Raw genomic sequence first — 12,589 nt, 5'->3', positions numbered from 1 at the left:
CATATTCATCATTGTGGTGTAGTATATAATTAGTACGTAAGCATTGCATATATAATCGTGTAACCTGCCTAATTAGGGCAGAATAAATCATAATCTTCATCGGAGCTGTTGTTTCATTAACGCCGTCCGTACATGGCGACCCTGCCTTTTAAGGCAGCGGTATCGTTCCGCGAGTGCAAGGTTGAATTAAGATGTGAGGACTAAATAGACTAATACTATATGAACTATAGTTGAAATCAAAAACAGTGTTTTGTTATAAATCGAACAATTACAATGGAGCACGTATACAGTTTTTGAGGCGTAGATGGTGTAAATTCGTTAATAATGACGCCACGCTAGTGTTGTTAAGATGGGGTCAGGTACATCTAGACCACAGGAGGTAATTATCGCCCAGACAGCGTCGGGAGGCAGCAACGAGGCAAATGCCACAGTGAAGGATTTGGCATTCCATATCAGCAATACAAATATTATCCTGCTGACCATACTTATCATCATTGGCTTGATTTTTATATACGGACTGTATAAAATATACTTGAGATGCCATAAGAAGATAGTCCGAAGGGAAATTAACGGTCACGTGGCCTTCAGGCGATCATTTGGACGGGGAAGGAAGACCGAACCAACTATCAAATATCAAATATCAAACATTTATTCAGCAAATAGGCCACAGGGGCACTTTTACATGTCCATTTTTACAAACAATAAATTAAAAAAAAAAAAACAATTACAAATATCGAATCTATGAAATAATAAATACTTTATTAGAGATGTATACTGTCTCTAAATGTCAACGGAGGAAGTGTAACGGATCGTTTTTTTTTTTTTTTCTTCAATATGGACCCAGTGCCCTCTACGACGTAGGTGCCACGCGGGTACTGAGTGCAAAGAAAGTGAAGTGAAGTTCAGTGTTTAAAATGTAAGTTAGTAGAGTTAATTTTATGCCTTAGATTAACTATTATACGTATAATGAATATGAAGCGTGTCATATTCCTTGAGTAAATTTGCAATGCTTCAACAACTTACAGATTTATATGATGAATTAAGCCAATTTAAGCAAAATCTTTTTAAATTAAGCCTTGAAAGAAGAACAAGAGAAAAGTTAAAGGAAAAGCTGATTACAGCTAATGAGTTAAGTATATGATACGTTTTTAACATGTTGCAAGGTGATAGACATTAATATTTTGAAAGGAGATGTTAGCCCGGATACAGTAGAAGCTATTAACGAATTACGGAGTAAAATTGAAAATATATATAATAAAATTCAATATTTTTGTACGAGCAGTCATATTGTAAAGTCAAACACCATGGAGAAATTCGACCTCAAAACTGCGGTCCACCTCTTACCTGCAATGACGGGAGAGGAAGATATTACAAAAAAGCTAATTGATTCTATCGAATTATACAAATCAATGTTAGATCAGGACAATATTCCTAAGTTAGTTAATTTCGTACTTAAAACACGGTTATCCGAAAGTGCTAAATTGCGAATGGCACAATCATACACAAATTGCGAATCACTTATTTCAGACCTTAAAAATAATTTCCTGACCAAAAAGTCAAGCACAGCTATACACAGTAATTTGATGAAAATAAAGCAGCATTCACTTTCTATTGATGAATTTGGTACAAAAATTGAGCAATTATTTGTCGATTTAACGGTTTCTCAAGCTGACGGCGATCAAAATGCGTATAAGGTACTGAAAACCGTCAACGAAAAGTTGGCAGTAAAAAGGTTCACCGATGGGTTGCAGAACCCCAACTTAGGGCTCGTACTCTCAGCTAGGAACCTTCCAACATTAAAGGACGCAATTCAGGCCGCAAAGGACGAGGAGATATCGTCCACAAGAGGTATCGACGAGCCTTCAATCTTCGTCAATCAAAGAGGTTTTCCAGGTCAATCGTACCACCCACGCGCAGGCCGTGGTTTTTACAGCCCGCGTAGGGGAATGACCAGCAATATGGACATGCGGTATTCGTACGACAAGAACCGGGCCTTGCGAGGTACGTACGCTCAGAATAATATTGGTCGCGGGTTAAGTAATCCGAGCCGAGGATTCTATAGAGGCAGATCCGGTTACTCATTTAACCGGGGGTATAGTAGGCAGCCAAACATATATGTAGCAGAGGAGCAGGAAACCCAACCTTCGACATCTAATAATGACAATCGGGAAACTCAAAATGCATCTGAAAACCCGAGTTACGATTTTTTTCGTCCCTAAATCGATATATGCATACAAATATGACAGCGCGTTAGAAGTAGTAATTGGAGAAGACACATTCCATCTATTAGCAGACACGGGCGCCGCCATATCGGCCGTGAAATACGAAACAGTTGTACGACTAAATCTTCCAATCCAAAACGAAGTCGTTTCTATAATCGGTATCGGCGGAGATCGTTATACAGAAGGTTTTGTTTATATAGACTTTACTTTACATGGACACCGCCTGCGTCATAAATTCCACGTACTTCGAGACTTACCTTGCGGTCCCAGTGGCATATTAGGACGAGACTTTTTACGTAGATATAACGCTATAATAGACTACGAGCGTAATACGTTTTCCTTAGACATAGATAAAATAGGAAAATTAACGGTACCCCTGCAGTTAGGATTATTAGATACGAATAACTACTTAAGTATACCGCCGCGATGTGAAAAAATATTTTTTATAAACACGGAATTTATTGAAGATTGTATAGTTATTCCAAATGAACTCTGTAATGGCGTTTTCTTGGCAGGAGGACTATGTACACCCAGGGCAGGCAGGATACCAATTCAATTACTGAATACAAGGGATACAGAAGTACATCTTAACTATTTTAGACCAGAGGTAAAAAGTATTAGGCAATATGAATTATGTGCATTTGAAGGTGTAAAAGTTACCGGAGATAGGGTGCGTAGCATGTTTTCACTTTTGGAATTATCGCACTTAAATAAAGAGGAAAGAACTTCAATTCAGAATATTTGCGCAAAATATTCTGACATTTTTTATATACCTGGCGACACCTTAGCTCCCTCTAAATTAGACCCACAAAATATTTATTTAAAACCTGATGCGACCCCTGTTTATGTAAAGCAGTATAGGTTACCACATTCTCAAAAATCAGAACTAGAAAGCCAAGTACAAAAAATGCTACGAGAGAAAATTATCGAACCAACACATAGCGAGTGGTCTAGTCCCGTACTATTAGTGCCCAAACAACCAGATTCAGAAGGTAACAAACGATGGCGGTTTGTAATAGATTTTCGTAAATTAAATGATCGGATAGTAGATGATAAATTCCCTCTTCCCAATATTAACGATATATTAGACTCTTTGTCCGGCTCAATGTATTTCAGTCATTTGGATTTACATCAAGGATTTTTCCAGCTTAGCTTAGATGAAAAAAGTAGACCTTATACGGCCTTTCAGGCACCTTCAGGCCAGTATTCCATGACAAGGCTCCCGATGGGCCTCAAGGTCAGTACTAGCTATTTCTCAAGAGCCATGACCATAGCCATGTCTGGCCTTAATTATGAGAAATGCTTAATTTATATGGATGACCTCGTTTGTTTCGGAAGAAATTTGGAGATGCACAATAAACATCTCATGGAAATTTTTAGTCGGCTACGTAAATTTAATTTGAAATTAAATCCGAATAAGTGTGAATTTCTAAAGAAGGAAATTTTGTATTTAGGTCATATAGTTTCGGCGGACGGCATTAAACCGGACCCGGAAAAGGTTAAAGTTTTACAGAAATACCCGGAGCCACAAAATACGGACGATGTAAAGAGGTTCGTAGCTTTTGCAAATTATTATAGAAAATTTATTCCTAATTTTGCTGCGACATGCGTTCCTTTAAATAATTTAACACGTAAAAACGTAACCTTCAAATGGGATGAAGAATGTAAAAAATCATTCCTTTCCCTTAAGGAATCATTAGCAACACCCCCAGTACTTCAATACCCAGACTTTAGTGAAGAAAACAAATTTATTTTAAAAACTGACGCATCTGGAATAGCAATAGGATCCCTTCTTTGTAACGAAAACGGACACCCTGTAGCATATGCGAGCCGTAGTTTAAATAAAGCTGAGCGTAATTATCCCACCGTAGATAAAGAACTTCTCGCAATAACATGGTCTATCAAATATTTTCGACCTTATCTCTATGGACGACAGTTTATAGTGGAAACCGACCACAGACCACTTGTATATTTATTTAATATGACCAACCCCACAAGCAGATTAATGAAGTTTAGGTTACTTCTTGAAGAATATAACTTTATTGTACGGTATGTAAAGGGTACAGACAATATTGCCGCGGACGCATTGTCACGTATAACTTTAACCAGTGACGACTTAAAAAAGATGAGCGAGAATTATATTTCAGTTTTAACGCGAGCGCGAAGAAAACAAATGGAGCAGGAAAGTAATTCCCAGGTTGATAGGACTTTAGATAATAGGACTGATCACCCTAGAGTCGTAGAAGTACTTAAACCTCCTAAAAGCTATACTGAGTTACGATTTTTAAATGAGAACGAGTGGAGAAATATAAGTCACAACGGTGACGAGCTATATAATAATTATGCATTTGATAAAAATAAGAGTATTGTTTATGTTAAGCCGGTAACCCGATCGCATCGCGCACGAGTTGTCTTTGCGAGGGAACTGAGCGAGTTTTGTAATAATAAATCAGTCGACTGTTTATACATTTTTAGAAATAATGAGAACATGACTTTAATTAAAGAGCTAGCTAGAATAATAAATAATATGACGCAATGGTCCGGACCCTTATTGCGCATATTAAAAGGCACCACACGAATTGACAACCGCGATACACAACGCGTGATATTGAATGACTACCACCTGCTCCCGACTAGCGGTCATGCGGGAGTCAGACGTATGTTAAATAATATTCGACAACGTTATTTTTGGCCAGGATTAGACAAAGACGTGGCAGAGTTCGTCAAAAGATGTGACAAATGTCAACGACAGAAATACTTTGCAAATACAAAGGAGCCGATGGTCATAACAACCACAGGTAACTTTGCGTTTGATAGGTTATTTTTAGATATAGTGGGCCCCTTAGTTAAGGATAGTAATAATTATGCATATATATTAACGCTTCAGTGCGACTTGACCAAGTACGTCGAGGCGTATCCGCTTACATCTAAGGACACTGTCTCGGTAGCGACAGCTTTTGTTAATAATTTCATTCTAAGATACGGTATCCCTCGAGAAATAATAACTGACCGGGGCACCGAATTTTTATCCTCTACAATGCAAGAGGTATGCAAACTTTTAAACATAACTCATCTAAAGTCAACATCTTACCATCATCAAACCATAGGATCCTTAGAAAATAATCATAAATATTTAACATCTTATTTGCGTATTCAAACTAACAATGAAACTAGAAATTGGAGTGCATGGTTACCCTACTGGTGTTTTGCTTACAATACGACTGTTCATTCACAAACAAAATATACTCCATACGAGCTTGTATTTGGCAGACAATGTAATATTCCGAGTAATCTTTGTAATTCATTGGATCCTATATATAACTTTAATGACTATGCCTTTGAATTAAAATACAGATTACAAAAATGTCAATATGATGCAAAATGTAATTTAATTCAAGGGAAATCGGTGCGAAAAACGCAATACGACCATTATATTAACCCTATAAGTTATAAAGCAGACGATCTGATTTTAATTAAAAATGAAGCGCTTAGTAATAAGTTGGACCCGCTGTATAAAGGGCCATTCGTAGTTGTAAGAGAATCTGACCCAAATGTAATAATAAAGGTTAAGGATAAAGAAGTGTCGGTTCATAAAAACCGTACAAAGTTGTATTCACCCTAGCGTGTAATATGAAAGTTTGTTTTATTTTGTAAAAAAAAAAAAAAAAAGAAAAACAAAATTGCATTTTTCTTTTTTTTTTTCCTTTTTTGGTGAGGCGTGTGGTGTAGTATATAATTAGTACGTAAGCATTGCATATATAATCGTGTAACCTGCCTAATTAGGGCAGAATAAATCATAATCTTCATCGGAGCTGTTGTTTCATTAACGCCGTCCGTACATCATAGCTGCAACATGTTCGAGTTCCATACAGCCTAATCTTCATCATGATGATGACTAAGGTAGGGAAAGATTACCTCTATTTGATCGCATATACGTAACACAAGGAACGCGTTCGTCACGGTTACCATCATCGACGATTGAGCAATATTCAGAAGTACTTACATTTACAGTTCATAAAGTTTCAATACCCAGTGTACTCGTATTCCGATTAGAAAACAATTTATAATCTTTTCGAGCTGTCGCGCTTCAGTTACGTTCACCGTCACACCGTCAGACATAAATGACATAAATAATGGAAATTCAATCGTGTATAAAGTGATTCAGCGGTTGAAAAAGTCGACTCAGAACAAATGGGTCGGTGAATTAATGGATTGTTGTGTCGCGGTGATTTAAAGCATCACATAACTAATTAAAGAAACTTTGCTAAATAACAAATAGACAATAATCGATATCCATCTTCTGGTTCCGCAGATTTTAGATGATTTACCTAGCTGTATTCTGTTTCCTCTAGGTAGGTTCTAAAATTTATTGATGTCGGATGAACTGCTTTAAAATGAAACCGATAACATGACAACTCTGTATCTTTAAGTATTTAAATAAAAGTAAACAAAATATGTAAGGTCCGACCGAGATCTCGGTCTCGGTCTCGGTCTCGGCATTCTCGGCCGAAAATCGGGCCGAGATCTCGGTCTCGGCTCTCGGCCAAAATGGGCCGAGATTCTTGCCGAGACCGAGAATAAGCAATGAGTTATCATTGGTGAATTTGAATTTTCCGCGCACGAGCCCCGGGGTCTAAGCCACTCGTTGGTTGCATCGCCCGGTTGGTGTGACGTTTTTTGTGATTTAAATTGGTTTCATAGCCACATTTTAAGCCAATTACTTATCAAATACTAAGTGTTGGGATCGGATAGGCGCGGTTGCAAGTAATGACTTGTTCATTTGGTTTTTTTCGTTTTGTGGTAGTTGTTATTGATCAATAAATGGGTGTATATTGTTATCGGGATGTAACTTAGATTAACTTGTGAGTGGAAAATGACACTGGATATTTTGATACTAAATATATTTGTGTCAAAGGGAAAAAGCAAAGCAGTAGGTAAGTACAAGAATTTTTTTAATGGTTTTGCTCTTCCGGTTCAAAAGTTAGAGGGGATCACACAATTTTTTTTTAAATCGATTATTGTCAAAAGTATTTATTTAATAAAAAAAAACGTTTTAGCAACCTTTCTGTATTTTTAAAGACCTTTCTAATGATGAGCCACATTTTTTTTTACTTTTTGTTACATTTATACGGAGTATATATTTGAAAATATATTTTACATTATTTTTTTCGAAACTAAGAAGCGACTTACATAATACATCTACACCTACGTTCCAACTTTGGTTATAAAATATACCGTATAGTTTTTGAGTAAAATGGCTGTGACATACGCACAGACCGACAGACATAGGACATGACGTAACTACAAGGGCTCAATTTTTGCCATTATGGCTACAGAACCCTGAAAATACTGTTTAATAGCGCTAGGAATTGATTATGATAACTTTTTTCTGATAAATCGTCGAATTTCGATTATAAAAACAATTTTAGTGCAAAATTCGTATTTTTTCTCTATTTTATAAATTCTCGGTCTCGGTCTCGGTCTCGGCCGAGAATCCCATTGAATCTCGGTCTCGGTCTCGGTCTCGGCCGAGACAAAAAAAGCGTTCTCGGTCGGACCTTAAAAATATGCCCTCAAATGGCTCCTTAAGTCAGTTGATGGTAGATGAAAACATTACATTATCAAATATGACAGATCCAGGCGGTTTTGTATTTAGTTGGTTAACCAATAAATACTCATAAATGTACAAATTGTTTGTTTACTTTTATTTAAATACCTAAAGATACAGAGTTATAGATATAACAAGTTACAAATTAAGAGTTCCCTGCAGGAACCGGAACTGCTTACGGGAAGTGCCCCAACTTTCCTCAAATTTATTCTTCCGACGACGCCTGTTGCTGACTTATGGTTGTACCCAACTGACGAAACCGACGTTGCGGATTTGAATTTGTCAATTAGTTTGTAAGCATTATTAATTTAGAAATAAAAAAATATTAGTACTTAGTCACATTAACATAAATCCGACTTTCGTAATCAAATTCAATGATATATTAAATAAAGATTGAGATTTCGTGCTCCTATTTCTTCGTAGTGTAGCACATTAAACATTGCCTCATTAGAAATTTGATCCTCAAAGCAATCCGGATCGACTGATACCCTTACTAAAAACTTGTCACCTGGCCTATTGTCAGGGCTATTATTCACGGTGAAGCACAAAACCGGTCCTGTTATCAGCGCGTCTGTTTTTATAGTAATATGGTTTTTACTCAAATCCAATTATTTAAAACGGAGGTAGAAGCCAAATTACAAGTCTAAGATTTTGAAGAAAGACAGTGAGTTAACATTTCTCTATCGCAATTCGCGAGATTCGCGTTGAACAGTGCGAAGTCTGTTCGAAAAGTGGAGATCCCTGCGGCACCGTTACCCGGCCGCAGTGTACAGTTACCGACTGGTGCCAATAGTGCCAAACTCGTCACAGCTCCAACATCACTTATAAGGGGATGCGCGGTAGACGGAGTTATGCACAGTTCCATCAAACGGTTTCTGAATAACTTGCTTGTGACTTTCCTGTTCATTAATAAAGCAATTAGTTGGCCAGGACTGATTAAGTACTCGAATGTTATTAACTGTTTCCCTCTATATGATATATAACAAAAAGTGTCGTGTTTTTTCGAGTCAATCGTTATATTATGTGTAATCATGCAAAATGGTGGAAAATACATACTAAACTTATCGATTATCGTCTTTCTCTGAAAATCGATATATTTTGTATAAAAATTTAAAAAAGCCATCGTTGTAGTGACTAAGTTATACATCAAAAAGAAATAAGAGAATTGATTATAATAGAGAGGCAAAGTCTAAGAAAATTACGTGCCCCTCGGCAACTTTTTACAGTCAGAGTTACCGCAAAATGTATGGAGCCGTACAGCGCCATCTCGTTTACCTGACTAAATCGATTTTACGCAGTTTACTAAATCAATGTATGTAAATCATGTTTATTTTAAAAACTGATGGTATTTGATTAGTTACAAGATAACGACATTATTAAAATCCGGTTTATAACCGACACAGTGTTTTTTACAATATAGCTGCTGTTATTAAAGTTAATATGTATAACTCAACTGGTATTCATAAATATTGCAATATGGATCCTTTCCGTTTTTATTACAATTCTAACCAGTTAAGACTTTATTTACTATCAATGGTAGCAATACAGTTTTTTGCTATTTTGTCCTCAATCTGCTTCTGAAACGTTTCAAAAGTAGCAATGTGTCACTTACTTAAATGTACGAGTAAATGTTCTAACTAAAGTAGATCTTATTGGTAGCTTTCTCTGTATTCACCACTTAGATGGTTGGCAGTCAACTCAACGGTGCGTTGGTCCAGAAGCTTCTGGCCTCGCACAGCTAAACTGTGGAATGAACTGTCGCCCGCGTTATTTTCGGACCGATACGATCTTCAAACTTTCAAGAAAAGAGCGTACTCCCATCTTAAATTCTGGCAACACACTTGCAGCCATATGCTTGTGATGCAGATGGCCACGGGCAACGGAATTTGTTTAACATCAGGCGAGTCTGCTAATTTTCCTCCTATATCTTTAAGAAATCCTTATCTTTTCCTGTGTTGGCAAGTTCTTGAAAGCTTCTGAAAACTCTTGCAAGCTGCTGAGCTGTAAAGATGGAACCATACAATATAAACCAGATAACCGAAAAAGAAGAAACACTAAATTCATTTATTAAGTATATTACAAAATATATAATAGACACTCTAAAAACTTTTAATTAAACATAATAAAATCATTTGCAGGTGATTGAAAACTTGAGAGAAGGCCATGCGTATCGTTGCGGGGACCTAACCCAACAAAAAACTAGTAATTCACCACAAAACACAACAAATATAGCTTTTATCAAACAAAGAGCAACCGGCCGCCCGTATTTCTAGCGAGGACCGATTGACTCACATCAACGACTCTAAAGAGAAAAAAGAAAAAGAAAAAAGCTGTAAAGGTCAAAAATTATTGTCTGCCTGTGACCGAAAAAGCCCAAGATCGTAAGGAGGCAGATTTTTGAAATCCTGATGGTGATATGTGATATCCACTTCACGTAAAATGGTTATAGACGTTTGTGTAGTAAATATTTTACCTGAATTGGTGCTCCTCTGTTATGAAACTATTCATTATCAAACTGTTTCACTGTATCCTGCATACATGAAGTTTGGGTTTCATTTTCCAAACAATAAGTTAAGTAATGTATTATGATATTACGAGCGGTGAACCTAGACGCGTGTTATTGCAACGAAGACTAAACACGCCGGTGTTTTGAGACCTGACACCGCGACCCACGACACGACACCTGCAGGAAGACAAAGATTATGTCTCTTTTTGTACCACCGTACGTTAGTAAAAGACGAGCGCGCTATCATGCCATTCCATGTTTTTTTTATACCACGTCGATGGCAAACAAGCATATCAAGTAATGTACGCCGAGATAGCCTTAGAAAAAAGATGCATAAAAAGTGTGCCTAATGATTTTACGGTAGATGCGTCTCCCTAAGGCACATAATGAAGGATACGGTGAAAATATTCGCTGTCATCGGGTAAGTCTCGGTAGCTCAACTGGCAGAGCTTAAACCAGAGTGCCGAATTCGAGTCTCGCCCGAAACTTAAATTTTTCCACGTGTCCATTATTTATAAGCATTGTGGTATCGTTGCCGGTAGCAGAAAAATTATCATAAAAATCACTACCAACTTGAACCAAACTTGTGTGGTGTGCGGCTGTCGGGTTGACTCGAAACAGCCAATACTTACTAGGTATGCATGAAGATTGATGATACATTTAACTTTTGATTGAACCCTAACTGTAACGTTTGGGTTGTGTCCAATTCTGCAGTCAGATTATACATCAAACTGAGGCTACCAATCGTATTTATTAGATCTAGTGGACTGAGGCCATCAATCGATTAACTGCCTAATAAACATTAACATTATATATGTACAAGGATACCCAACTGCCTGCATGTATTTATGATCAATCTGAAGCAGATGCACAGATGCAGTCTGTGTAATCTTGCTATATGTGATCTGACTGCGTAGCCAACATGCCAATCGCTTACGCTCCGTAGCTAACAAAATGTAACTGTCACTGTCGCACTAATATGGAAGAGTGATAGAGAAACACCAAGCGTTTCGTTATCGTAGCGCAAACGATTGTCACCTTGGCTAGGCACCTTTGCCAACCACACTATCTATCCACAACGGACGACTGCGGTCATATTAATGTCTTTTCACTCCTGCCAGTCCTGCTGCGACCGTGTCAGTGGAAATGAGACGTTTTACGACCCCGGTCATTAGATTAGTTTGCGACTTGCGTATATTATGATACTCGTCACCGTAAAGTCATTTTAGTTTATTTTCCTAATCTGGAGGATAAGCTCAATAACTTTTGCGAGGCGGAGGCACCGCTACTGCATGTCCTCATAACACACTTGGCTTGGGTTGCGACGATGACGTCACCGCAACATCTGATAGCAGATGCGGTCTGAGAATTGCGGCGGTGCCATTGTTGCGATTGCGACAGTTGCTGTTTGATCGGGGCTTGATCTGCGTCTAGCTAATGTACCCCACTCCCTCTCCCTCTTGCGCCGGCGCACGTGGCGACACAACGCCACGGACACGGGCTCACAGAATAAGGTAAGTTGAGGTAAAACTATCACATCACCGGGGCAAGCCCGACCACTTGTAGGGAATCCTCATACTATTTGTTTTGCCCCTAGTAAAATAAACTATGTTCGTTCAATTACTTAATGTATCCTAGTGACGTCTATTACTTATACTTCTGTACACAGCACGTGGGCAGTAATGGTCCCAGGCCTCGGTTGCTCTATTAACGGTGCCCCTTGTACTCTGACTGTCTTAATTCATTCAGTAAGAGTTAAATTAAGGTCACGGTTTACGGCGGAATCGAGCCAAGCGAATGTACGGACAAATATTTAAAGTATGCGATACAATACTAACTAATGCTTTTGAATATACTCAAAACCTCATGTTAAAAATATACAAGCTAATATAACTCTGTGTCGTAGACCTTGCTCCCATCCATATGACCATCCCCACCCCGTCCCCATGGCCCCACCATTTAAAAAACTTCCATTGTAGAAACTGAATCTACAAAAGCGGCCAAGTGCGAGTCGGACTCGCCCATGAAGGGTTCCGTACCATTTATGACGTATTAAAAAAAAACTACTTACTAGATCTCGTTCAAACCAATTTTCAGTCGAAGTTTGCATGGTAATGTATATCATATATTTTTTTTAGTTTTATCATTCTCTTATGTTAGAAGTTACAGGGGTAGGGGGGGGGGGGGGGGGGGATGGCACACATTTACCACTTTGGAAGTGTCTCTCGCGCAAAACTATTCAGTTTAGAAAAA

At 37.9% G+C, this 12,589-nt stretch overlaps 2 protein-coding genes across 2 annotated transcripts in view; both read left to right on the top strand.

Moving 5' to 3' along the window:
• LOC133529283 (uncharacterized) overlaps positions 1 to 3,470 on the top strand; it is an 18,837-nt gene extending 15,367 nt beyond the window's left edge. The window contains exons 5-6 of the mRNA XM_061866980.1: positions 1,752 to 2,001; positions 3,412 to 3,470. Of these exons, the coding sequence (XP_061722964.1) occupies positions 1,752 to 2,001; positions 3,412 to 3,470 (309 nt within the window). The remainder of the gene's footprint in view (positions 1 to 1,751; positions 2,002 to 3,411) is intronic.
• LOC133529278 (uncharacterized) overlaps positions 1 to 12,589 on the top strand; it is a 60,609-nt gene that overhangs the window by 12,938 nt on the left and 35,082 nt on the right. The gene's annotated exons all lie outside the window — the stretch shown is intronic.

The sequence above is a fragment of the Cydia pomonella genome, chromosome 20 (assembly GCF_033807575.1).
Source record: "Cydia pomonella isolate Wapato2018A chromosome 20, ilCydPomo1, whole genome shotgun sequence".
Classification (NCBI taxonomy): Eukaryota; Metazoa; Arthropoda; class Insecta; order Lepidoptera; family Tortricidae; genus Cydia; species Cydia pomonella.
The sequence above is the reverse complement of the archived record's forward strand: the minus strand, read 5'-3'. Positions and strand labels throughout refer to the sequence as shown.